Source organism: Vulpes vulpes, chromosome 11 (genome assembly GCF_048418805.1).
Source record: "Vulpes vulpes isolate BD-2025 chromosome 11, VulVul3, whole genome shotgun sequence".
Lineage (NCBI taxonomy): Eukaryota > Metazoa > Chordata > Mammalia > Carnivora > Canidae > Vulpes > Vulpes vulpes.
In genome coordinates this window covers 61846010-61869323 of record NC_132790.1, presented here as the reverse complement: position 1 = coordinate 61869323, position 23314 = coordinate 61846010, and the positions used below count along the sequence as shown (strand labels likewise).

The 23314-nt window shown below is 38.2% G+C and overlaps 1 protein-coding gene across 2 annotated transcripts in view; it reads left to right on the top strand.

The window, feature by feature from the left end:
* The first annotated feature begins 1695 nt into the window (after positions 1–1695).
* The window catches only part of ULK4 (unc-51 like kinase 4), a 589543-nt gene continuing 567924 nt past the window's right edge, over positions 1696–23314 (top strand). The window contains exons 1-8 of one of the 2 annotated variants that reach the window (XM_026000954.2): positions 1696–1820; positions 5985–6178; positions 10577–10676; positions 12896–13035; positions 15658–15820; positions 18221–18322; positions 18902–18985; positions 21418–21493. In XM_026000954.2, coding sequence (XP_025856739.1) covers positions 6041–6178; positions 10577–10676; positions 12896–13035; positions 15658–15820; positions 18221–18322; positions 18902–18985; positions 21418–21493 — 803 coding nt within the window. In that variant the 5' untranslated portion in view covers positions 1696–1820; positions 5985–6040. The remainder of the gene's footprint in view (positions 1821–5984; positions 6179–10576; positions 10677–12895; positions 13036–15657; positions 15821–18220; positions 18323–18901; positions 18986–21417; positions 21494–23314) is intronic. The other variant, XM_072726539.1, reaches the window with a different exon arrangement.

The window sequence follows — 23314 nt, the reverse complement described above, 5'->3', positions numbered from 1 at the left end:
ACAAAGGAAATTTCAGTAGCTCCCTGAAACCAAAAACGTGCAGGCCAAAAGTAACAGCAGAATCTATCCAGTTGTTAATTAAACAAAGACCCAACTCTTAAATATCTCTTGGATTAAAGAAAAAAGATAATGCAAACTATAGATGCTATACATTATACATCTATAATGACATTAATAACTTAAGTTTTAGTCTGGTTTCTGTATCGATTGTTTCCTCCAAGTTACTTTCATTGATTTGCTATTTTAATCTCCTTCATGTTAGGGTCTTTCCTCACATATCTTGCTATTTCTGGCTATATGTTCACATGCAAGAGTAAGGCACTAAAAGGCTCATTCGGTGTTTATTGAACATTTTTGGGGATTATTAATCAGTGAAATTTATGTAGTAGAAATAAGGCACTGGGATAGCTCTTTTATTGGGAGATCTTCCTGTCTGCCAGGTATTAGGTAAATCTCTTTCCCCAACAGGAAATCTTGTCCATTTTCCCACCAAAGATTAGAACACCAGCTGCTGCCATCATTCTGGGCAGAAAAAGCCACCAAGCTTAGAAGGCATTCTTCATTCTCCACTGCTTTCGGCCTTTTACTTATGTCATTTGGAAAGTACTTCCAGCTTTTATCCTGAAAGCGGAAGCCACTGAGACAGGTTCCTGAGAATGTAAGAAAGGTCAGAAGCAAAAAAAAATAATTGTGATTCACTTGAGATCAAAGAGATGCACAGGTCCTCTGCATACAGGTCCGCAAAGCACGGTCCCTGATAACATCTACATCACCTGACAGCTTGATAGACTTGCGCAATTTGGGGCCTCATCCAGAGCCAGAGAACCAGAAGTTCTGTAGGTGGGGCTCAGAAGTGAGTTTCAACAAGCGTTCCACGCAATTCTGATGCTTAAAGTTTGAGAACCACCGAGCTAACTTGATGGAAGGAAGAGAGGAGCTGCTGTTAATGTGTCTGATGGTTGGAAATTGAGGACTTGGGAGTTTTATTTTTTTTTAATTTTTTAAAATTTATTTATGATAGTCACAGAGAGAGAGAGAGAGAGAGAGAGGCAGAGACACAGGCGGAGGAAGAAGCAGGCTCCATGCACCGGGAGCCCGATGTGGGATTCGATCCCGGGTCTCCAGGATCGCGCCCTGGGCCAAAGGCAGGCGCCAAACCGCTGCGCCACCCAGGGATCCCGACTTGGGAGTTTTAAAAGCCATAAGCAATCACCTCGAGATGGAGGATCTTTACGTGAGATCCAAGAAGCACGGTGATTTATAGTCCTCTTTTCTAAAGGGTGAGGAACTCGACAAACCCGCTTCTTTCTGAGCCATTAGTTACCCAGACTCCGTCGCCACGTCCTTGAGCTCCGGCTAGCTTCAGAAAACGGAAGGAAGGAAACTGGGGACAGTACGGGACGGGAAGAAACGACGAGGGCCCACGGTTTCACTGCCTCCAGCGACGCACCTTACCGCCCCGGCTGGTCCCCTCTCCGCCCCAAACCCCAGTCCTCACATCCAATTAGGTTGGGCAAACAGTCGGCCTCGGCCCCCACACTTCCGGGCCCCAGCCAATAGCAGCCCAAACTGCTCAGCCAGTCAGCGCCGCGCGCTGCTTCCGGCGTTCTGCGTGCTGCCATGGAGACGGGATGGGCAAGTCCAAACGCAGAGGGGTGCTGGACCACACCACCTGAAACTGCGCCTGCGCATTCCACCCTACTCCGTTGCTTCACCCCTAGCTTTGGCCAGTGGACCTATCCCGAAGGACTAGAGCCCAGACGCGCGCCTTGGCGGGAGCAGTACCCTTGGTGGGCGGCTTCTTCCCGCTGCGTGTTCAGGTGAGTGGCACTGGCAGTTTTGGGGTCCACGAATTTGGGTTCGTGTCTTTCCGTGCGGGGGACACTATAGGCCTGAAGGGGCGCCATCCACCTGCCCTCCCTCCGTGAGCCCTGTGCCTCTCGCGTCTTGTTTCTTTGGGCTCTGCTTTGTTATCGTGTTACTAAAAACTTTATTATCTCGAGGTTTCGGTTTAGGGCATACGGGACAGCTCTTCGAGGACTTAGGTGTAGGGGGGTCGGGAGGCGCGTTTTATGGACGCCCCAGACTCGGAGTTTCCCCCCGTAAGACCTTGGCGACGCTTCCCGAGTTCTAAGCCGGCTGTGTAGACAGATGTCACTGGAGGTAGGGAGGCAGTGAAAGCCGCCAGCTCGCTGGTCTTGAGCCTCTTGGAGTAGGGGAGCAGCGACTCAGCGCCTGGACTTTCGAGGTCAGACTAAGCTGAAAGCCTGTAGTTAATTCAGTTGTTAAGGAGGAGCACCTGTTGAATGCTTGGCACGGTGCCTGCCACCTTTTATGCCCTCGAAAAAGGTTGTTTTGGCCTGTTGTTGTTAGCGAAGTTGGCGTGCACTACCCTTAACTTGAGGGTTAGTTAAACCATAGATTACTGGGCTCTGCTTCCAGAGTTTCTGATTAAATAGATCTGGGCTGGGGCAGCTGCTGCTAATTGAGTTAATGATCTGAAGGCAGAGTAAAGTGGAGGGAGGGTTCTGGTCTTTATCCGCGTATCTCTAACACCTGGTCGGTTTCAGAGTTTGTTGAATGTAGGCCCGACTCCTGAATATTAGATGCCTCATTTGCGCATATATATGATTCGTTCTGGCTTCTTTGATAATACCTCGGTGAACTTGTAGACTGAAAGGGTCTTAAAAGACGCACCACGCCTTTAGAAGATGTGAAAGACTAAACTGTGGTGCCTGGAAATGCACACCCAATGAGAAAACGATAAAGAAACGCTAGGAAGTGATAACTGTGAAAATCAGGAGAGTGATTGCTTTTGGAAAGGAGGAGGAGTTGTGATGACCATAGGCTCAGGAAGGGACTTCTGGTGTGGGAGGCAAAGAGATATTCTTTATCTGGGTGGTGATCACAAGGGTGTTCCTCTTAAAATAATTCATTAACCTATACATTTATTTTGTGGGTTTTCCCTGTATTTGTGTTTTATTTCGCAATTGAAGAGGTTACGCATTAAAAAATGCATGTTAATAAGTGTAAGGTGAGAATGGCCTTGGAGTGAGCCAAAAAGAATCTTAAAGTCCTGGAGTTTCAAACTTGAAAGATAACTTAGAAGATCATCAGATCCAGTTCTTATTTTACTCTAAGGAAACTGAGCCGGGTAGAGGGGAAGTGCTTCCAGAGTAAACTACCCTTATCTAAAGCAGACTTTGTAATTGATGCCTTTTGTTAATTTCAGGCCGTACAGTCTGCTCAGATGCCACTTCTCAGTAAAAGATTGAGGGAAAGAATTTGGCGTGAATCAAATTCAAAATTTGAAGTTTTAACTTTTTTCCCTTATGGCTTAAAACTTTATTTTCAAGGAATCAATTATTTATCTTATATAAAAACTTCAACACCTTATCCTGGCGTAACCTAATGTAGTCAATTAGCGAACATTTAATTAAAGGTTTTTGGTTATATTTTTTTCTAGCTAGATTGCTTTTCCATCTTCATATATTGTCAATTTAATCTTACTTTGGCTATATTACATACTATGTAATGTAATACATTACATTATATATATATATATATATACACACACACACACACACACACACACACAGGGTACTGCTCTCCTGTTGCCCCAAAATTACTGCTGTCTGGGTTGCATTTTGGTGGGTCATGGGTCACTATTTTTTAATGAATGGGTTTTAGGAGGAAAGGAACATAGAGGGAACTTAGTAAAAGTGTTCATTAAAGTAAATAGATACTGTGACACTTCTAGGTTTTCATTAATTTAAATTCAGATTTCTCCTGCATCTTTTCTACTTAGAATTCAAAGAATTTACTGTCAATGGTATGAGTTCTTCTGATTTGATAGACTAGGTTTGTAATCCAAATAACTAAGTGTAATTACTAGCCTATACATTTTTATAGTAGAATTTTTCCCATTTTGTAGTAAGTTTTAATTTCTTTGGAAGATGGATTATAGAATTAGTTATTCCTAGATTCTTATATCACTGGTTCCCTGTACTAGAACAGGACAAACTGCTGCCTATTGGCCAAACTTGGCTTTCAGGCTGTTTTTGTAATAGCCTATGACAGAAAATACGTTTTGGGGATCTGATGTAATCATAGTGATTATGCTAAAAAATAGTGTATTATGTACTTCAAAGTTGTTACACGATTAGATCTTACATATTCTTACCACAAAAATGATGATTATGTGACATATAGAGGCATTAACTAATGCTATGATAGTAATCATATTCTTATATATAAATGTATCAAGATACAACATATGCTTTAAACTTAATGTACATGTGAATTATATCAACAAAAATTGAACTCTACAGTTCACCCCTTTAAAATGTACAACTGTGATTTTTTTTAAAAAGATTTTATTTTGAAAGAGAAAGGGTCAGAGGGAGAGGGAAAAGCAGACTCTCGGCTGAGCAGAGAGTACACAAAGGGTCCATCTCAGGACCCTGAAATCATGACCTGAGCTGAAGGCAGATGCTTAACCAACTGAGCCATCTAGGTGCCCCAATTCAGTGATTTTTTTTTTTTTAGTGTATTCACAAAGTTGAACAACCATCAGTAATAATTCCTGAACATTTTCATCTGCCCCCAAAGAAATGCCATACTAATTAACTTCTCTTTTACATTCTATTTCAAAGGATTTTTCTCTAGGTTCTGACTTATTGAATACCATGTAGAAACAGCTGCTTTTATTTTTATTTTTTTAAAGATTGATTTATTTATTGAGAGAGAGAGAGAGAGAGAGAGGGGCAGAGAGAGGCAGAGAGGCAGAGACACAGGCAGAGGGAGAAGCAGACTCCACGCAGGAAGCCCGATGTGGGACTCCATCCCGGTCTCCAGGATCACACCCCAGACTGCAGGCGGCGCTAAACCGTTGCACCACCAGGGCTGCCTGAAACAGCTGCTTTGAAAGAGTATATTTTACAACTTACTGGATAATTTTTAGAAAATTTTCTATAGCATGTGAAATCCTTCCAAAGAGATACCAATTTAAAATATATTTTGCCAATCAAATAAATACTTTGATTATATTGTAAATGTATTGTTTAAGATACTGAATCCATTAATGTACTTAAATTCTAAATAAAATCTAATTGATAAAATAGTAACATCAATTCCTAATTAGGACATTGCAATTAGGACATTCTGTTGGCTAAGAAAATGAACTCTCTTAACTGCTTATATCCTGGATGATAAAGTGGTTAAAAGTATTTTTTAAAATTTAAAACAGGAGTTAGCACTTTTTCTGTAAAGGGACAGGTAGGAGGTATTTTAGAATATGTGCAGGTATTTTAGTATGTGTGCAGGCCATTACTCTGTCATAACTCTGCAGCTGTAGCCTAATAGGAGCCTTAGACAATATGTAAATAAATGGGTGTGGCTGTGTTCCAGTTAAACTTTACAGAAGCAGGGAGGAGGCTGGATTTGGCCCAGAACCCAGTAGTTTGGTGACAGCTGACTTCAAATAATATTTGGATTGACTCTTAGAATCTTTGTGGATTAGATGGGAATATTATTATTCCAAATTTGTTTATAACCTATTTTAATTTACATTGTCTCATTTGCTTCTCATAATTTGAGATTTAGGTGGGTCATATATTGCTACATTCTATACAGATGTTGACACAATGTGCCTTCTTTTGTAAGAAGAATGTTAGAAAAGTATCAAAATATGTTAGCGGACATCTCATTCATCCCTCATTTTGTTATATGTGTTGGAAATAGCTGTCATTTCCATCATTTTTGTTGAGATTTTGTTGAAGGAAGTTGAGTATTGGTTTGTCAATTGTTTTATTTTCCCCTTAGCTTTTTTTTTTTCACCCTGCAAAAAGGTGAAAATTCATCTTTCACTTGTAGGTGAATTTTCTGAGTTTATAGAATTACTAGGTTTACATATTAAATATCCTCGGCTAATTAATTATGTAACTAGCTTATATTTATACGTGTTATTTTTGTTTACCTTTTAGGAGCTAGAAATGCCATTAGGCTGCCCTTTTATCCAATGTGAGAATTCGACCCAGAGATGGAAAACTTCATTCTGTATGAGGAGATTGGCAGAGGAAGCAACACTGTTGTTTATAAAGGGCGTCGGAAGGGAACAATCAATTTTGTAGCTATTCTTTGTACTGATAAGTGCAAAAGGCCTGAAATAACCAATTGGGTAAGTCAATTATATTTCCTTTTCTCTGGGAAAACACAGAGCTATGATCAGGGAGAGGTAGCAGAAGCTGCTGAACTCACTATAGCAAATGCCATATTTTCAACCTGGAATGGGTGACCTTCCGTTTGTTTCAACCTGGAATGGGTGACCTTCTGTTTGTTTCAACCTGGAATGGGTGACCTTCTGTTTGTTTAGTGCCTGCAATTCTGAATAATGCCTAATAAACATACCTAAGTAGCAAATTAGTGTTTTTTTGAGAATGGTCAAGGAAAATATAGTCTATATTAGGTCATTTGCTTTTAAATTTAGTATGTCATTTATAAAGCTAGCTGGCCAAAGGAAGAATGTTGAGTGAGACTGCTGACTTGGGTTTGAAATTCATAGCCTAGGCTCCTGGACCAAACTTAGGTCCCCTGCCCCCCACATTGTAGTAAAAGACATGTATCAAAAAGTTTACCATCTTAAAAAAAAAAAAAGTTTACCATCTTAACCATTTTTAAGTGTATAGTTGGTGATATTAAGTACATTCATTATTGCTGTACGACCATCACCATCTCTAGAATTGATTTTTTTTAAGTTAATGTGGTTTTTTTTTTTTTTTAAATTTTTTTTTATTATTATTTATTTATGATAGTCACAGAGAGAGAGAGAGAGGCAGAGACACAGGCAGAGGGAGAAGCAGGCTCCATGCACCGGGAGCCCGATGTGGGATTCGATCCCGGGTCTCCAGGATCGCGCCCTGGGCCAAAGGCAGGCGCCGAACCGCTGCGCCACCCAGGGATCCCTGGTTTTTTTTTTTTTTAAAGTAGGCTCTGTGCCCAACATGAAGCCCAATCTGAACTCATGACTCTGAGATGAAGATCTCAGCTGAGATCAAGAGTTGGACACTTAATCAACTGAGCCATCTAGGCACCCCTAAAAAGTTAATTTTTTAAGAGCAGTTTCAGATTCACAACAGAATCAAAGTGTAGCAATTTCCCATTTATTCTCTGGCCCCATGCATGCATAGTATTCCCCATTGTCAGCATCCCTATCAGAGTGGCACATACATTACAATTGATGAACCCACATTGATCTATCCTAATTATCCAAAAGCTATACTTTATATTAGGATGTATCCTTGGTGTTGAACTTTCCATAGTTGTGGACAAATGAGTAATGACCTGTATCTATCCTAGTAGATACAGTATCACACAGAAGAGTTTCCCTGCTCTAAAAATCTTTTGTGCTCCACCTATTCATCCCTCCCCCTTCCTCCCAACCCTGGGCATCAGCTGACTTTTTTTTTTTTTAATTATGTCCATAGTTTGGTCTTTTCTAGAATGTAATATAGTTGGAATTGTATAGAATGTAGCCTTTACAGATTGACGTCATTAATTTAGCAGTATGTATTTATCTGTGTCTGTTTGTGGCTGATAACTCATTTCTTTTTATTGATGAGCAGCATTGCATAGATGTACCAGTTTGTTTATTCATTGGCCTATTGAAGGGCATCTTGTTTTCAGTTGTGAATAAAGCTGCTATAAACATCTGTACAGATTTTTGTGTGGACGTTAAGTTTTCAACTCTTGGGTAAATACATGGAGTGCGACTGATAGATTGTTCAGAACTGTTGTCATCTTACAAAACTGAAACTCTTTAGACATTAAACAATAATTCCTCATTTCTCCTTCCCCAGTCCTAGGCAGCCACCGTTCTACTTTGTGAATAGTACCTTATGTAATTGCAATCGTACCTCTTTTGTCTTTTTTGACTGACTTATTTCACTTAGCATGCTGTCCTCAGAATTCATCTATGTTGTAGCACATGTCAGAATTTCTTTCATAAGACTGTATAATATTCCACTGTATGTATATGCCACATTTTGCTTATCTGTTTACCTAAGGACACTTGGGTTGCTTCTACCTTTTGGCTATGTGAATAAAATGCTGCTATGAATATGAGTGTACACATGCATCTTCAGGACATCTTTTGCTTTAAATCCTTTGGATATATACCTAGAAAGTGGAATTCTATGTTTATTATTATAATTTTTTAAGGAACTGCTGCACTGTTTTCCACAGAGGCTGTACCATTTAACACTCCACCAGCAGTCCACGAGAGATTCTATTTCCCCACAACTTTGCCAACACTTGTTATTCTGTTTTTGTTTTTGTTTTGAAGGTAGCTATTCTAATGGGTATGGGGAAGTGTTGGCTTTTGTAAAGAGTGTGGATAGTTCCAGGAAGAGAGGTATATGGGACAAGATGCAGATTTGGTGCTAGGACCACAAGGGATTTTTCTTCCAATGAAGTTTTCTCTGGGCGCCCCCCGAATCAGTGGGGATCCATTTAAACATGCTCACCCTGTGTCTTCCATTCTCTTTTTTTAAAATTTTTTTTTAATTTTTATTTATTTATGATAGTCAAGGAGAGAGAGAGAGAGAGAGAGAGAGAGAGAGAGAGAGGCAGAGACACAGGCAGAGGGAGAAGCGGGCTCCATGCACCGGGAGCCCGATGTGGGATTCGATCCCGGGTCTCCAGGATCGCGCCCTGGGCCAAAGGCAGGCGCCAAACCGCTGCGCCACCCAGGGATCCCCTCTTCCATTCTCTACTGGCCCTTTATTAAGAGTTTATTACAAGATGCTCCTCAAATTCTCTTTGCCACTCTGATTTTTGTTTTTCTCCTCACCTGTCTTCTAAATTATGTGGATTCACTTCCCTTTCTTTGCATTAGAATATGAGCCCATCTAGTCATTCTGAGCGTGTACCACATATCCATTTTTAAAATAGGGAACTCTATATTACTATGGAGCAATGGGCCCATTAGCCTGTGCTGAGCGTGAGGGATAGTTGAGTGTGTGTGTGTGTGTGTGTGTGTGTGTGTAAGAGAATCAGAAACAAGGATCCAAAGCAATTGGGTAATTGTCACCAATTGAGTCTGGAAGGTTTGTTAGTAAAGCACATGTTTTTGGGGTTTTAGTTTCCATATTTAATGGGATTTTGAAGGGAGAAAGCAAAAAAAAAAAATCCCTAAGACAACTTAGTTTTGTTTTTTTATTTTTTTTAAACAGGCTCTTGCATCTTTATTATTGGGTTTTGAATTCACTCTTGTTTTTTTTTGTCTTTTTTTTTTTTTGTGCACAGGTATTCTTATCTAATGGAAATGTACATTTTAAGATCAGTGTTTTCACTGTAATGATTCTTTTAATAACCCAAGTGAATTGATATTAGGATTCACTAAGGATATTTTTAAAAATAAAATTATAGAATCCTTTGAGAATTCTTTTAAATATTTTAAAAGTAATACATCATCATTATAGAAAACTTAGACATCTAGAAAAATGGGTAGAAGGAAAAAAAAAAAGCCTTGTTTTATCACCTGAGGCAGTCCCTGTTTATCTTCTAGTCTTTTTTGCTATGAGTTTTATTTTTTATTTTTTAAAAAATATTTATTTATTTATAAATAAATAGAGGCAGAGAGACAGGCAGAGCGAGAAGCAGGCTCCATGCAGGGAGCCCGATGTGGGACTCAATCCTGGGTCCCCAGGATCACACCCCGGGCAGCAGGCGGCGCTAAACCGCTGCGCCAGGGGCTGCCCATGCTGAGTTTTAAAAAAAAAATTTAAGTCACTGTATTACATAATTTTGTTTCTTGCCTTTTTCACTTAACATCATTATACTGTCATTTTTTATGATACAAAATGAAATGTTTTAATGTTGGGCTAATGTTTTGTCAGTTGATATGTAATTTAGTTATTATTGAACCTTGAGGTTATTTTTACTTAGTACAGGTTTTTTCTTCCTTGAAAATTATTTCCTTCCTGATTATAAAAGTACTGTGTACTTAATGTAGAAAATAGAAAAAATAGAAAAAAAATCACTAGCAGTTCTGATCATAACAGCAGCTATTTTGATATATTCCTTTTGTTCATTTTCCTATGAACATTTCTTTTGCTATGTTTACACAAATATACAAAACTGGATTGTGCAAGGTTTTTTCTTTTTTTTTTTTTTTTTAGGATTGTACATTAAATTAGCATTTTCCATGTCACCAGTCTTCATAACCATCACTTTTAATATCTGTATAGAATTCCACTAAATTCCACTATTTTCTTACCCGCTTCCCAATTGTGTATTTAGGTTTTTCTTAATAGATGTAGGCATTTTAAGAACTTCCTTTTGGGGATCCCTGGGTGGCTCAGCGGTTTCGCACCTGCCTTTGGCCCAGGGCACGATCCTGGAGTCCTGGGATCAAGTCCCGCGTTGAGCTCCTGGCATGGAGCCTGCTTCTCCCTCTCCTCTGCCTGTGTCTCTGCCTCTCTCTCTCTCTCTCTCTCTCTCTATGTCTATCATAAATAAATAAAAATAAGTTTTCAAAAAAAAATTTCTTTTGTGTGCGAATGTTGTGTTTTTATAGGTCCGTCTCACCCATGAAATTAAACACAAGAATATCGTAACTTTTCATGAATGGTATGAAACCAGCAATCATCTCTGGCTAGTGGTGGAACTCTGCACAGGTGAGTATGTGCCAGAAGTGCTACAAATATATCCACCTTAAGTAGTTTTGAAGAAACCTATATTGTAAGTTGTTATTTTCCTTTTGTATTGCAAATATAAGTATTTGATACTATTGGCTATGTTCACTTGTAGCAATGTAGTTTGAGGGTTATTAGGATAAAAAAGTAAAGATAGTTGGTAAGAGGAAGACAAGTAAAATTTGGGCATAACTTTGGTATAAAATATTACTAAATCACCTGCATAAAAATTTAGAAATATTTTTTTAGTGATTAACTTTTCCAACAACTTTTCCTAGTTAAAAAAAAAAAAAAAAACCCAAGTATTTTTAGGTCAAGTAGCTCTTAGTAAGCTAATTAGTTTATAATGTGAGCATCTTTTTGCTTTTATAAAGAGAATACTTAACAGTTTATAAAAACATAAGCAATGTGAAAAAGTACAAAGATGAACCAACAATAGGACCATCTGAAAATAATTAGAGATAACTTGTTACAGCTCTTGCTTGTTACAACTTTCTGGGACTATATATAGGGAGGAGAATGACTGAATATATTGGTATTTTCTGGGCTTTTAACTTCTGTGTCTTCAGGGAAAAAGTACCACTGTTAGCTTACTTCTGTTTATACATTGAGTAATAATAAAGAATCGTTAAATATTAAGACACATTGTAATTTCTAACTTTGTAAGTCTTACCCATTTTGTTGGCACTTATAACTTATAAAACTGAATCAAGAAAGAAGTTATTTGGAATAATAATTCATTTGCATTTTGTTTTTTTCTGAATCAATAGGAAAGGACTATGGTTTAATTACTTCCACAGTTATACACACTTTTGTGGTGATCGGGGGACTTTCCCTGTGTTAATTTTTGCTTTAGCTGTTATTTCTGCTCCCTGACCATTGTCATAGCCTTACTAATATATGCCTGTGTTTTGTTTCGATGGATTGAAAACTGCTCCAAATAAACTTCAAAATACCCCCTACTTTTACCATAGTATTCTGATTGAACTTTCAGATGACAGCTAACAGTATATATTGATTTATTTTAGGAATGAGAGGGTGAGGGTGGGGATGCTGGGGGATGAGGTAGGGCAGAGAGAGAATCTTAAGTAGGCTCCACTCCCAGCACAGAGCCTGCCACAGGGCTCTATCTCACAACCCTGAGATTGTGACCTGAGCTGAAATTAAGAGTAGGGTGCTTAACCGACTAAGCCATCCAGGTGCCCCAAGGTTGTTTTTTTTTTTTTTTAAGAGTTTTATTTGAACCCCAGTTAGGACAGCTGCCTGGGACATACAATCTTCAGGAAGAAGAGTGCTCTGAGGAAGGAACATTATGTTTGGGGTTATATGTGTTTCTCTGAACTTTGTTCCTATTGGCTTTTTATAAAGCCAGGATGCTTTATTTTATTTTTTATTTTTTTAAAGAATTTTTAAAAAACATTTTATTTATTTATTCATAGACACACACACACACACACACACACAGAGGCAGAGACACAGGCAGAGGGAGAAGCAGGCTCCATGCAGGGAGCCCAATGTGGGACTCGATCCCGGGTTTCCAGGATCACGCCCTGGGCTGGAGACGGTGCTAAACCCGCTGAGCCACCAGGGCTGCCCCAAGATGCTTTAAAAACAAAACAGAACAAAACTGTTCCTGGCACTTAGATGGTAGACATGTGACTGGGACTTTAGACTTCAGAAGAGTATAGAAATAGAATTCACAGTATATCTGCTTTTGCTGTTTCATTTCTTCAGTAATGTACACTAAGTTATGATTTTCTCTTAAGAAAAGACATCTTTTCTGCCATCCAGTGCTTTGTAGAACGTGATCTAACTTTGCGCAGAGTAAATGTAGCTATACTTCGCATGATGTGTTTAAATGCAGTTTGGATTATTTACCACTAATTTTAGCAGCTGTTCAGGTTTTGAGGGATCTCTAGTTAGAAATCCTAGCACCATAGGGATTCTCCTTTCATTCCACCTGCTTGCTTACTGACTAGTCTCTGAGCCTGAGCAGTATTTCTCTGGGAGCTGGCTCTGGAGTGTGCACACAGATTCCTCTTAGAGTGCTTGAATCATTCACATGTGTATTTTCCCTGCCAGGCTGTCCCTGTGTATGGATTTGATAATTTTTTAAAGCTCAGCATCCCCCAGCATGGAAGCTCCCAGAGGCACTGTGTTATGCTGGTGTGTTAAAATGGGTGATTTTAATCAACTTACAGGTGGTTCCTTGGAAATGGTTATTGCTCAAGATGAAAACCTCCCGGAAGATGTTGTGAGAGAATTTGGGGTTGATATCATTACTGGATTACATCATCTTCATCATCTTGGCATTCTTTTTTGTGACATTTCTCCTGGCAAGGTAATTCATGACAAGTTTGATTTCTTAACTGCTTCTATTTTAAGTTACAATGCGTTCTCACAGGTGTTTCTATTTTTAGATAAAATGTAGAACATCTTGAAATTGAGTTAATTATTTTTCTTTTAGAGAATTAATTTATGAGAGAGAGAGAGAGAGAGAGAGAGAGAGAGAGAGAGAGAGGATGAGAATGAGAGAGTGAGCCAGCACGATCAGGGGAAGGAGTTAGAAGGACAGGGAGAGAGAATTTCCAGCAGATTCTGTGCTGAGCATTGAGCCTATCCCCTGACGGAGATCATCACCTGCCAAAACCAAGAGTTGACACCCAACTGACTGAGTCACACAGATACCCCTCGAGTTAATATTAAAAAAAAAATTATATATAGTGCTGTATTTTAGCTATCTGCTGAAGTAGCTTTAGAATGAGAAGTCCCCCCTTCTTTCAGAGTCCTTTGAGTGTTATTGCTGCTGAGATATATTGTGAATGAGGAGCTCAGTAGATCTATAAAATAAGACTAAGCTCTTAAATGATATGATTATGAGCCATTGTTTTAGTTTGATAATGCCAACTTTGGCTTTATTGTTTGATTACTGTCATTATAAGTCAAAGAGCTTATTCTTTGATAAAATCAATGATACATAAATGGATGTGTTTCAGTGTAGTAGAGGCATGAAACCTGCTTAGTTTCAGAGTTGCAGGTGATACTGACATTTAGAAGTTGTGTGACCCTGGACAAGTTATCCTTTTTCTCTCTGTGCCTTTGCTTCCTTGTCTATGATATGAAGATGGATTCTGTACTATATTTAGGTTGAGCTTCTAGGACACTTTCTGCTGTTTTCAATCAATGGTTTCTATTATTTATAAGTACATATTTTTAGAGATTGTACTTATTACTGCTTTGAGTTGCTACTTTGTTAAAGTGTACATGATGAAATAAAAAGTTGAATATTGTTAAACATTATTATTGTAGGCCCTCCATAGGAGAATATGATTATTTCTAAAAAATCCCATAAAAACTATAGACTGAAGAGAAGTTCTTGTTTGAAATATCTCTATGCTTGTGCCAAGTCTACAACCATTTCACTGTCATTATAGCCCTGAAAGCAGCTGTAGATAATATGTTAATGCAGGAGTATGGGTTTGTTTCAATAAAGCTTTATAGACCCTAACATATCAGTTTCATATAACTTACACATGTCAAGATACATTTTTATTTTTATTTTTTAAAAAACCATTTAGAAATGTAAAAACCACTCTTAGCTTATGCTTAAATAAAAACAGGTCCTGGCTGGGATTTGCCCAAGTGACTGTATGTCTGCCAACTCCTGTGAGGGAGTTGTTTTAAAGAAGTCTAACATTATATGTTTACAATTTAGGAAATTCATGATGATTGTACTATAACCTTTTCTCTTGAAAAGGGGTTGGCAGGGTTGGGCAGCATGACCGTTTCTGTAACTGAAGTTTTATTGAGACACACCTTTTTTATGTATTGTCGATTGGCTGCAGAGTTGAGTCATCAGGACAGAGACCTTATGGCTTGCAAAGTCTAAAATATTTACTAACTTAAAAACAAAATTGCCGGCCCCTGCCAGTGGTTCTCAAAGTGTGTTCCCTAGACCAGCAGTATCAGCATTGCTTGGGACTCATTAGAAATGCAGAGTCTTGGGCCTCACCTAGACCCATTGAATCAGAAACTCGGGGTAGGGACTAGTAGTTTATCTTAACAGAATCCAGGGGATTCTGGTGCTCAAAAATTTTTTTAAAAGTCACTGTTGTAGGTTGTAGACATGCTTAGTATTTGTGACTAGAGATTAAGGGTAAACCTTAAATTGCTTTTATTTTTTTATTTTAAAAAAAACAAAAAAACTTTAAGTTGCTTTTAAAAACAAAGATCCACTTGATACAAAAGTAACAGAAAAGATAATAACTGTGAAAAGATAAAAGTAACAGAACACTGGCAGGGGGTTCAACAGTCACCGAATAATAACTTCCAGTCACAAATTCTGTTAGCTGACTTGAGCTGGTCATTGTCAAAAGCCCTTTGCATGTATAAACTCAGGTAATCGTATAACAGTCTGAACAGTTCAATATTATTTTTCCCACTTTATAGGTGAAGAGACTGAGATTTAGAAAAGTTAAGTAAATTCTCCAGGTCAGACTGCCAATAAGTGGTGGACCTAGGGCTAGATCTCTAACTTCAAAACCCTAGTTTTGAACCTGTGAGTAAATTATGCGTTGGACAGGTGGAATTTCAAGTTCTCCTTGAGCTGTCACGGAGGATTGGCGAGGAAAGATTGATTGTTCTACATACGTTGTTCTTCATCTTTCCCAGAGGCATGTGGTTTTTATCTGTGGTTATGATGTGTTCATTTTATACCTCTGAGAAAAGACAGTTTTATATTTGATTCTATTATTAAAATGTTGGGTGTATTTTTCTTCAGCTGCTTTTATTTTTTTATTTTATTTTTTTTCTTCAGCTGCTTTTAAAAACTTGTATGCATTTAATTTTTTGAGTAGGATGAAGCAAGAAAACCAATGCTTAGAGTTCTTCAATGGGATTTGAAGAGGTGCTGATGGAAGTGTAAATGGAACTGGTTTCTGAACATATTTTTTAATCTTCTTAGATACTCTTGGAAGGGCCCGGCACATTGAAATTTAGTAATTTTTGCTTGGCCAAAGTAGAAGGTGAAAATTTGGAGGAATTCTTTGCTTTGGTGGCAGCAGAAGAAGGAGGAGGTGATAGCGGGGAGAATGTACTGAAGAAAACTGTAAAAAGTAGAGTCAAAGGTATGTGGAGAGCTTATAGATCAGAACCCTGCACTGCTCAAGTCATGTGTTTAGGAGATGATAGACCTTATATTTTTGTCAGTCAAAATAATATATTGGAAATAACAGTGAGTAGAAGTCTGGATATGGGGATGGCTTTGTCCATAGCCTAAAGGTTTTCGTATAGATCCAATACTGTGTAAAGTACAGACCATCTCTAATAAAGCCTGTATCCTATCCTTGCTTTCTATGTCTCTGACTATTCATGAGAACATAAGGATGGCCATTTTGTCCTGCTTCCTTCTGTATCCTCAGCACTTAGAACAGTGTCTGGCACTCATGAGTGGCTCTGTAGATATTTTTTCAACATTGATGAGTTGCTGATATTCTGAAAGTAAGGGAGATTGTTAGGGTGCATTCTTGAAAGGTGGTTTTGCCAGTGAGATGGGGCCTGGGGTGTTAAGAGTCACTGTACTTGAGGGGAGATGGTGAAGTGATACCTTTTTTTGTAATTTTTAAAAAATATTTATTAATTTTGAGAGAGAAAAAGCACAAGCAAGGGAGAGGGGCATAGGGAGAGGGAGAGTCCTTGCTGAGGGAGCCCAATGTGGGGTTTGATCCCAGGACCCCAGGATCAAGACCTGAGCCAAAGGCAGGCACCCCTGTAATATTCTTTAGAGAGAGTGAGCATACAAGTGGGGCTGTGGGCGGGAGGGGCGCAGGGAGAGCAGAGAGAATCTTAAGCGGGCTCTATGCCCAGTGTGGGGCTCAATCTTAGGTTGCTGAGGTTGTGACCAGAGCTGAAATCAAAAGTTGGATGCTTTAATGACTGAGCCCCCCAGGCATCCCTCTTCTGTGATATTCTATGTGTAAATGGATGGTCAAACCTAACATATGTAATCATTTTTCTATGTTGTCTTTTCTGATGCACTTGTGAACGTAGGGACATCATATTCCTTAGGACATTTATTAAATTAATGTAGAAGAAAGAAATAAAGTACAGAAATCAACAAATTTAGACATGTTCTAGACACTGGAAATATCGATGTGAACAAAATGCAAAAATCCTTGGCCTAACTGAATTTGCGTTATAATTGGGGAAGACATTCACTTTCAACACCTATCAGTGATGTGCCTGGGCAGGGTGCCTGGGCATCTTGCAGGTCTTATTTATGTTTGCTTTCTGAGGATCTGGGAAAGTAAGGCAAATAGATCCTCCATAAGTGTTTGCTGCATGAGCGAATGTATGTATGAAATATGATAGTATAGCAAAAATGTCACATAGTAGAACTTTAAAACTTGAGACCACATGAGACTGCTGCTCTGGCTGTAATAGGTCCTGAAGATATTTGCTGGAAAGTTTACCTCAGTGGAATTTTATTTTCCAAATGATTGATGATTACTCCATGAAAAGAACATTCTCATTGGAAGATGGGAGGCTTTTAGGTGGAATTTTGGTGGGTACTCTGCAACTGCTTAGTTGTGTGACTTAGATATTAGGGGACCCTCTAAGGTTTAGTTTAATCAGTAAATAAGAGAACTTGCTAGCTCAAGAATGTGTTGCTACTTTTTCTTTCTTTTTTAAAAGATTTTATTTATTCATGAGAGACAGAAAGGCAGAGACCTAGGCAGAGGGGGACGCAGGCTCCCTGCAGGGAACCTGATGCGGAACTCGATCCCAGGACCCTGGGCCGAAGGCAGATGCTCAACCACTGAGCCACCCAGGGGTCCCAAGAATGTGCTACTTCTATATAACGTTAAACTTTGTAGAAAGTATATGTAGCACATCTTAGTGCTATTCACTAAATATTTCCTGTTCTTCTGGATTGCATCTTCTCCCGGCCAAAGCTAAGGAAGTATGAGCAGAAGTGATGTGAGTTACTTTGAGGTTGGAATTTTCAGAGCCAGTTTACAGTTTACTATGTTTACCCCCCTGTCCTGGTGATGGAGGAATCATGAATTGAGATGGGCCCTCGATCAGCCTGGCTCTTTGAGTGACTCTAAGGATCCGGGCCGCTGGGCTGACATGCAGTAGAAGTGTAGTTGGAGTAATAAATAAACCTTTGTTGGTAAGCTGGTGGGAATTTGGGGTATTACTGCTGTATAACTTAATCTATTCTAATGAGAATATTATAATCAAAGGTTCTTTTGATTATTTAAATTGTTAAATTAAAAAGAATATACCTAATTGTGCCACACCACTAACTCAATTGGATTTTCAAAACCTGTTTGTATTCATACGTATCCTTGTCAATGAAACCTGAAAATTAAAAACCATTAAAAAATGTGGGGTACAGATGAAGGCATGTATTTATGGGTGTATTTTCCTCCATTCTTTTTTCACCTTACCAGATCCCTCGTAGGTAGATTGTTTTTGGGATTGATACAAATGCCTAACAGAGGTGTTCTTTATACTTTTAGGATCTCTTACATATACAGCACCAGAAGTTTTGAGGGGTACAGACTTCTCCATCACCAGTGATCTCTGGTCTTTGGGCTGTCTGCTTTATGAAATGTTTTCAGGTAATTACTTTCTGGTACAGTTTAAAATCAGAGCTGGGCACACACAAACAGATTAAATCTGTAGTTTGAAAGAATTTTGCCTGGAAAATGTGAAAACTAGCTTTTCTATATTTTTATATAACTCATTTATCTTGCTTCCCTCTGTATTCCTCCTGTATGCTTGGTGTCTAGGCATATGTCTAGAACCTTTGACATATAGGACAAGGGATTTTTGACATACAGATATTTTTAATGATCTTTTGCAAAAATGTAGGTACTTATTAAAAAACTGTGATTATTAGTGGAAATTGTTGCAAAGGTACCTTGTGCCTGTGAATTATTCAGATGTGTCCAGCGACTCATGCAGCCCTTGGATCATGGTAATGGTCCATATATGCATTAGCAAATTTGTTAGGATGATAAGTTTTAAATTACAGAAATACAAAAATATACAGTGTGCCTGATCTGGGCACTTAGAAGTTATTACTATATATTTTTTCCTGTATATTGCATAATTTTATATCTGTAGGTGAGATTTATTTAGAATTATTGGTGATAGCAAGCTATTGTCTAATTTTGCAGTTTTTCTTATGATTTCAGGAAAACCTCCATTCTTCTCAGAAACTTTTTCAGAATTAATTGAAAAGATTTTTTATGAAGATCCTTTGCCACCAATTCCAAAAGGTAGGGTTTTTAAAAATTATAAATGCAGTTAATTTATAATTGATACTAATGGGACACTTTTGTCCAAAGTTTGTTTTTGATTCCTAACTTCCAAATTTAATTTTTATATATAGTCACAGATTGATATTTTTAGAAATGTTAGCTTTCCTTTTGCTTATTTTAAATTGTTTTTTCAGACCCTGAAATGAACAAAGTACTACTAATAGATTCCCTCATTTAAAAAAACAAATTATTTTGTGCTCCTATATCAACAGGAGTCTGGTTTAAAGATTTTATTTTTTATTTTTATTTTTTTTTATTTTTATTTATTTATGTATGATAGTCACAGAGAAAGAGAGAGGCAGAGACACAGGCAGAGGGAGAAGCAGGCTCCATGCACCGGGAGCCCCATGTGGGATTCGATCCCGGGTCTCCAGGATCGTGCCCTGGGCCAAAGGCAGGTGCTAAACCGCTGCGCCACCCAGGGATCCCCAGGTTTAAAGATTTTAAAAGCTCAAACTTTTGTGTGTTTTTTTTTTCCCTTGTGTATCTACCACTTCCTACTTTGTACTCGTGTTCTATGTAGTTATTTTTGTTTAGTGTTCAAATAGGGACAAGTCTGGTATTTGTCAGTGCTTATTTTGAATCAGAATGTCCCTGACAAGTTTTTAAACTAGGCATAGTTCCAGTGTTTTAAAAGTATTGGAGCTTTAATCATATGAATTTTAATGAATGTAACAATCTACCACTAACAGCTTTAAGGCAAGGGGAAAAAAAAACCCAAAGGCACAAACATAATAAAGTACTTTGTTGTACACCACAAAAAAAAAAAAAAAAAAAAAAAAAAAAAAAGTGAATCTCAAGACACACAAATTAAAACAGGACTTTACCAAGAAAATTTACATTTTTAAAAGAAAAAAACTTTTAGAAGTAATTAATGAAAGAACTGGAATATAGAATTCCTTTAGGATTTCAAGAGTCATCCTAAGTGGGGGAAAAAAACCCAAAACACGGTTTTGAAAATAGTCTATACTTATTTTTTTTTAATTAATTTTTATTGGTGTTCAATTTACCAACATACAGAAAAACACCCAGTGCTCATCCCGTCAAGTGTCCGCCTCAGTGCCCATCACCCATTCCCCTCCAACATCCGCCCTCCTCCCCATCAAAAGGCGCAGGGTTTCAGACTGGATAAAAAAGCGGGACCCATCTATTTGCTGTCTATAAGAGACTCATTTTAGACAGAAGGACACCTACAACCTGAAAATAAAAGGTTGGAGAACCATTTACCATTCAAATGGTCCTCAAAAGAAAGCAGGGGTAGCCATCCTTTTATCAGATAAATTAAAATTTACCCCGAAGACTATAGTGAGAGATTAGTCTATACTTATTAAAACAAAACTGCATTTCTTCCATTAACTTTTTTTTTTAAATTTTTTTAAAAAATTTTTTTTTTTTTTTTAATTTATGATAGTCACACAGAGAGAGAGAGAGAGAGAGGCAGAGACACAGGCAGAGGGAGAAGCAGGCTCCATGTACTGGGAGCCTGACATGGGATTCGATCCTGGGTCTCCAGGATCGCGCCCTGGGCCAAAGGCAGGTGCCAAACCGCTGCGCCACCCAGGGATCCCTCTTCCATTAACTTTTATATTAAAAATGATTTCTACAAAAACTCTCTCTTGTCATGATGACTTCTGATTTTTGTTTGGTTTTGAATACTCATAGTATTGATTATTCTTGTGTCCTGTAAGTTAAGGATTTTTATGCAGGGAAGAGAAATCTGAAAATGCAGGTGTCAGAGGTATGTCAGGATACTTTTGGTGGCCCAGGCTTAACTGGGGATCTTCCTTCGACTGTGGCCGTGGTTGCTGTAAAACCTTCTGTGATGTTTTTGTCCATTGTCCTCATGGCCACTTTAACCAAAGACTGATCATTTGGCTATGGTATATTCTAATTTAAAAAAGCCTAACATTTGGAGAATACTGGAATTGGCCAATATCATGATATTGTCATGTATATTATTTTCCTGTTAAAAATCTTTAAAATAAAAAAGGAAAAGAGGGATTGCAAGTATTCTTATCATTTTACATTATAAAGTCAAGTTGGTCAAATTAAGAATGCCTCAGAAAATGAGGCATAATTAAAAGTTGAAGACAAGGGGTAGGAGTTTGTCAGGTTGGTGATCTTTACTGGGCTTATTCAGTAAAGAGAAAGTTTAGAGGTAGTCCAGTCTTAGTTTTTGAGATTCATGTTTTTTTATGGTACAGTAAAAATATTGTGTACTTTTATGCCCACACCTCACCCCCCATTAAATGGAAGTTGTAATTGTTAATAATGGATTCAGTGTTCTCTTAAAAATTATATGTGCTTTCAAAATACTATTATTCTAAGTGTTTATGAAGAGTATGTATTCATATACTTACCACTGGTTTTTCTTTTGGGAATCTCTATAGATGCTTCTCTTCCTAAAGCTTCTTCAGATTTTATTAATTTGCTTGATGGTTTACTTCAAAAAGATCCTCAGAAAAGGTATGTGTGGATAGTGTTTTAATATGAATGAAGAAGAGGAATCTTTTTCTCATTTCATGTATGCTAAAATGGTACTATTCTTAATATACAGAGAGCTAGTCAGATAACGCTTAAAAAAAAAAGCTGAGTTTATGTTGAATGTTTTCTGTCTGTGGGTTTTTTTTTTAATTCTAATTAGTTAACACACTGTGTAATATTAAAGATTTATTTATTTTAGAGTGAGAGAGGGTAAATGAGAGGAGAGGAGCAGAGGGAAAGGGGGAGAGAACCAATCCTCAAGCAGGCTCCTTGCTGAGCAGGGAGCGCAATGTGGGGCTTGATCCCAGTACCCTGAAATCATGAACTTGAGCTGAAATCAAGAGGCTGCTGCTTAACCGACTAAGCCACCCAGGGGCCCCTAACATACATGGTGATAATTAGTTTCAGATGTGCAATACAGTGATTGAACAATTCTGTACATCATCTGGTGCTCATCACAGGTGCACTCCTTCATCCCTATCACCCATTTCACCGCACGCCCTCCCTGCACCCCCCTCTGGTAACCATCAGTTCTCTCTAGTTAAGAATCTGTTGCTTGGTTGTCTCTCTTTCTCTTTCTCTCTCTCTGTTTGCAGGGTTTTTAATTATGAGGAAGTGTTAAAGTCCATTTCTCCTTTTATATATTAAATAGTTGCCTAGTAGGTTGACAGATTTTCTTGTAACTCCTGAATCCAAGAGGGGCATTCCCCCCCACCCCCAATTGGGGATTTTAGGCTAAAACTGTCTTACACTATTGAACTGGGTATGATGCTATCAAGACAGTTAATGTAGTTATACTGAGTGGTATTTTAATGTGCTATGCTTTTTTGATAATCCTGTCATAATGAGGGTATCAAGTGAGAAGGTAATAGGCGCAGTGTGAATTTTCTGGGTTATAGTAATAGCAGAAAGTTAGAAATCACTGGAATGGGATAGCAGAGGGCAGGAGGGGAGGTGGGGGAGTCTGGAGGGTGTCTCCCTGGAGTGGCGGACAAGAGCAACTGCTCTCTAGTTTGGATTCTGCCACTAGGTAACGGGGAGGTGGGGGTGTTAGGCAAGTGTTTGGGGTCTCTGCTTCAGGGTGTAAATTTCATATAGCATATAAAAAAAAAAAACCTTCTCTAGCTTCATTAAACATAGAGAAAAACTGCAGAAGGAAATGCTAATTCTCATGTAAGTTTTAGGACAAACCCCTTGTGCTTGAAATGGATGCCTTTAGGATCAGTATTATTTTGCTATAGTCTTCCAGAAACGTTTTGATGGGATTCAAATATACTTAATTTAGAATTTGCATCCGCATTTCCACATATTTATATCCCTGTATTGTATACTTTATTGCATAAATGATACCACTCTATCACCTAGTTCTTTCTCTATGTCCACCAAGTCTTTTCAAATGGCTGCAGAATGTACACATGATAACCATAAGCCCAATAAACATTTAGAGTGCTTCTTGATTCAGAATATTATATAGGCTGCTACAGTAAAAATCCTTTTGTGTATATGTTAGTGTCCACTTAAGCAGTTAGCTCCTTTGGAGAGATTTCTGACAGTGGGGTTGGTGGCCAGAGGCTAAGAACATGAAACAGTTTGATGCATTTGCTACATTCTTGGAATGTGTGCTGGTTTAGCAACCCTAGAGAGCCCTTTCCCTCCCAGTGTTACAATGGATTTTATTGACCTTATAAATATTTGCCAAACTGCCTGACAAAAAAGAAATTCCAATTTTTATTTCTCTGAAATAAAAATGTGAGTTTTAAGAGCCCTTTATATAAAATTTATTTTATATAAAATTTATAAAAT